The sequence below is a fragment of the Meleagris gallopavo genome, unplaced genomic scaffold (genome assembly GCF_000146605.3).
Source record: "Meleagris gallopavo isolate NT-WF06-2002-E0010 breed Aviagen turkey brand Nicholas breeding stock unplaced genomic scaffold, Turkey_5.1 ChrUn_random_7180001858425, whole genome shotgun sequence".
NCBI lineage: Eukaryota > Metazoa > Chordata > Aves > Galliformes > Phasianidae > Meleagris > Meleagris gallopavo.
Genome location: NW_011124384.1, coordinates 10,285 through 13,105, shown reverse-complemented (window position 1 = coordinate 13,105; position 2,821 = coordinate 10,285). Strand labels below are relative to the sequence as shown.

The 2,821-nt window shown below is 69.4% G+C and overlaps 1 protein-coding gene across 1 annotated transcript; it reads left to right on the top strand.

Annotated features, from left to right (window-relative positions):
• Positions 1-6: 6 nt before the first annotated feature.
• Positions 7-2,815, top strand: LOC104915894 (transcription factor COE1-A-like; the record flags this gene model as incomplete). The annotated part of the gene is made up of 3 exons (XM_010726843.1): positions 7-96; positions 2,479-2,635; positions 2,752-2,815. Coding segments are annotated over exons 1-3 (310 nt in total), but the record flags the coding sequence as incomplete, so codon positions are not given.
• Between the last annotated feature and the right edge of the window lie 6 nt (positions 2,816-2,821).

Below are 2,821 nucleotides of genomic sequence, written 5' to 3'. Positions count from 1 at the left end.
GCTGCCCATGAAGGAAGAGCCGCTGACGGCCGGGCTGCCCTCCGTCAGGTGGCTGCAGGGCACCGGCATCCTGGACGCCAGCACGGCGGCACAGAGGTAAGGGACCGCGGGTCTGCGGGCAGCCCCCAGCCTTGTGGGCACCTCGGGGCCGCCGGGCATCCCAAGTGCTGGCAGCATCCCGGGCACTGTGGGTGTTGTGGGCACTGTGGGCTGCAGGGGCGTCCTGGGGACCAGTAGCATCCCAGCTGTCACGGGCAGCTCGGGTACCACCAGCATCCCGGGTACCACCAGCATCCCGGGTACCACAGCTCCAGGAGGGTCCCAGGCTCCAGGAGCATCCCGGGTTCCACCCTCATCCCGGGTACCACGGGCTCTGCAGCACCCCATGCACTGTGGACACCCCATGCACCACGGGCATCCCGCACCCCACGGGCACCTCGTGCACTCTGGGCACCATGGGCACCCACCACCCCCAGCATGCCGGGATCCCAGGATGTTTTGTGCACCCCTGGTGCCTCGCACCGCTGGGGTCCTCCAGCATCCCCATTGCCCCGCACACCCAGCGCTCCTCTCAGGCCCCGCTGGGACCCCGTGGGTTCAGCCAGCAGCTCCCGGTGCCCCCATATGTGCCTGCCGGGTGCTGGCAGCACAGCAGATCCCCTGTGGTGCTGTGAGGGTTTGTGATGCCCGTGTGTCACAGCAGACCCTCACCCTGTGCCCAGCCATGGGGACGCCCGGGGGGGCAGTGGGTCAGGCTCTGCAGGGAGGTGACCCCGTGGTGGAGCGGGGACATCGGTGGCACTTTTGGGGCTGAGCACTCTGTGCTGTGCCTGCATTGCCCGTCTGTGTGCCGTCTCCAGGCAGGACCCCAACCCCACCGCCCTGCGTTGGGGGTCTCCCTGTGGGCCCCCCCCCCGACTGCTGCACTGCGGGCCGCAGGGAACCCCAGAGCGCTGCCCAGCTGAGTGCCCAGCACCGGGGCAGCATCGAGGGTCCGGCCCAGCAGCTGGGGGAGGGGACCGCAGGGGGGTGGGGGTGACCGAGACGGGGCGCGGGGAGGTGCGCCCCAAAACTTCCCATGGCACAGCAGGGCTGGCACCGCCGTGCGTCCCCATGTGCCGGTGCTCAAGGAGGGGCTCGCGGCCCCCTGCCCATCACTGCACGGTGGGGGCAGCCACGCAGCCTGCAGTGCCACCCCCGTCCTGCCACTGTCCCCAGTGGTGCCACACGTGTGGCTGTGTGGGGGTCCCGGCCCCCCCGGCGGGGATTTGGCAGCGTAACCGCAGTGCCCCCAATCCCAGGGGCTCCGCCAATGGAGGACGGAGCTTTCCTGTAACAGGCGCTCGCCGGTCCCATTTGCTAGGAAATGCTCTGATTGCCTTTAATAATTAATGGCAGCCGGGCTCGGGCTCTGGGCAGCGTAGGGAGCGGAGATGCAGCCATTACCCCCCCCTCCCCGCCCCAGTGCTGCTCTTCAGGGCCAAACCTGGGGAGGCGGAGGGGCTTTAAGTGCGGGGGGCTGCGGTGCCCCAGTGCTGCCCTTTGCTGGGGCTGTGCCACGTCCCCAACCAGCGCCCTGTGGTTGGGATCCAGCGCCGACTCGGGGACCCCCACCTCAGCTCTGCCCCCGGCTCGTGGGGGTCCCGGGGTGCCCATGAGCTGGGCGTGGGCTGGACCTGGAGCTTGGCACTGCCTCAGGCTGCGGGGAGCCCCTGCACCCCCAGGCTGTGGTGGGGGTCATTTGGGGGCATTCTCAGGAGCTGTGAGCACTGGGGATGTCCCACCCGGCTCTGTAGGTCAGCAGTGACCCCCCAAACCCTGAGCCGTGGGGGCTCCAGGCCTTCGGCAGGTTGGGGGTCCCGCGGCGGGCTCCGGCTCTGCACATTTGTGCCCCCCCAGCTCCGCCCCTGCCTGCACTCACAGCAGTGGGTTGGGGTCCCCCCGGGGCTCTCCTGACCGCAGCATCGCACGGGAGCAGCTCTGGCAGCCCGAGCTCACGGCACCGGGGGCCAAATTCCCCCCTCCCTCAAGGCCCGCTGTGTTTTCGATGGCGGAAGGGGGGGGCGTTTGTACCTCCGTGTTTGTTTTGGCCGTGCTGCCCCACTGCTGCTGAGCAGCTCCGGGCCCCCCACGCCGATCTATGGGGCGGGGGTGGCAGTGACAGCACTGCGGGGACCACACGCCGGGACGGCGGCTTACGGGGTGACGGCTGCTGTCCTTGCGCAGCTCTGCACTGATCCACCTGGCTGCCTTATCACCGCGGTGCGTCCCTGTGGGGACAGCAGTGGTGTCCCCGGGGGGGTCCCCGCGTCCGCTGCGCCCCACGGCTGCTGCCCCCACATCCCTGCCCAGGCATCCCGCAGGCATTGGGGGCATCGTTGCCCACCCGTGGGCGATGGAAGGGCCCCGTGGGGGTGCGGGCAGCCCGGGGAGGGGACGCATCCACCCCGTGCTCACCCCCACCCCATAACCCGGCAGCGGGGTAGGCCTGGCCAGAGCTCACTTCGAGAAGCAGCCGCCCTCCAACCTGAGGAAATCCAACTTCTTCCACTTCGTGCTGGCCATGTACGACCGGCAGGGGCAGCCCGTGGAGATCGAGCGCACCTCCTTCGTGGACTTCGTAGAGAAGGAGCGGGTGAGGCCGGGACCCCCCCAAAAAAAAGGGGGTCGCCAGGGATGGGGCTGCGCAGCCCGGGATGGGGTTGGGGGCTGCACGCAGAGCCCCCCCTCAACGTCAGCCCCGCTTTGCAGGAGCAGAACGGCGAGAAAACCAACAACGGGATCCACTACCGCCTGCAGCTGCTCTACAGCAACGGTGGGT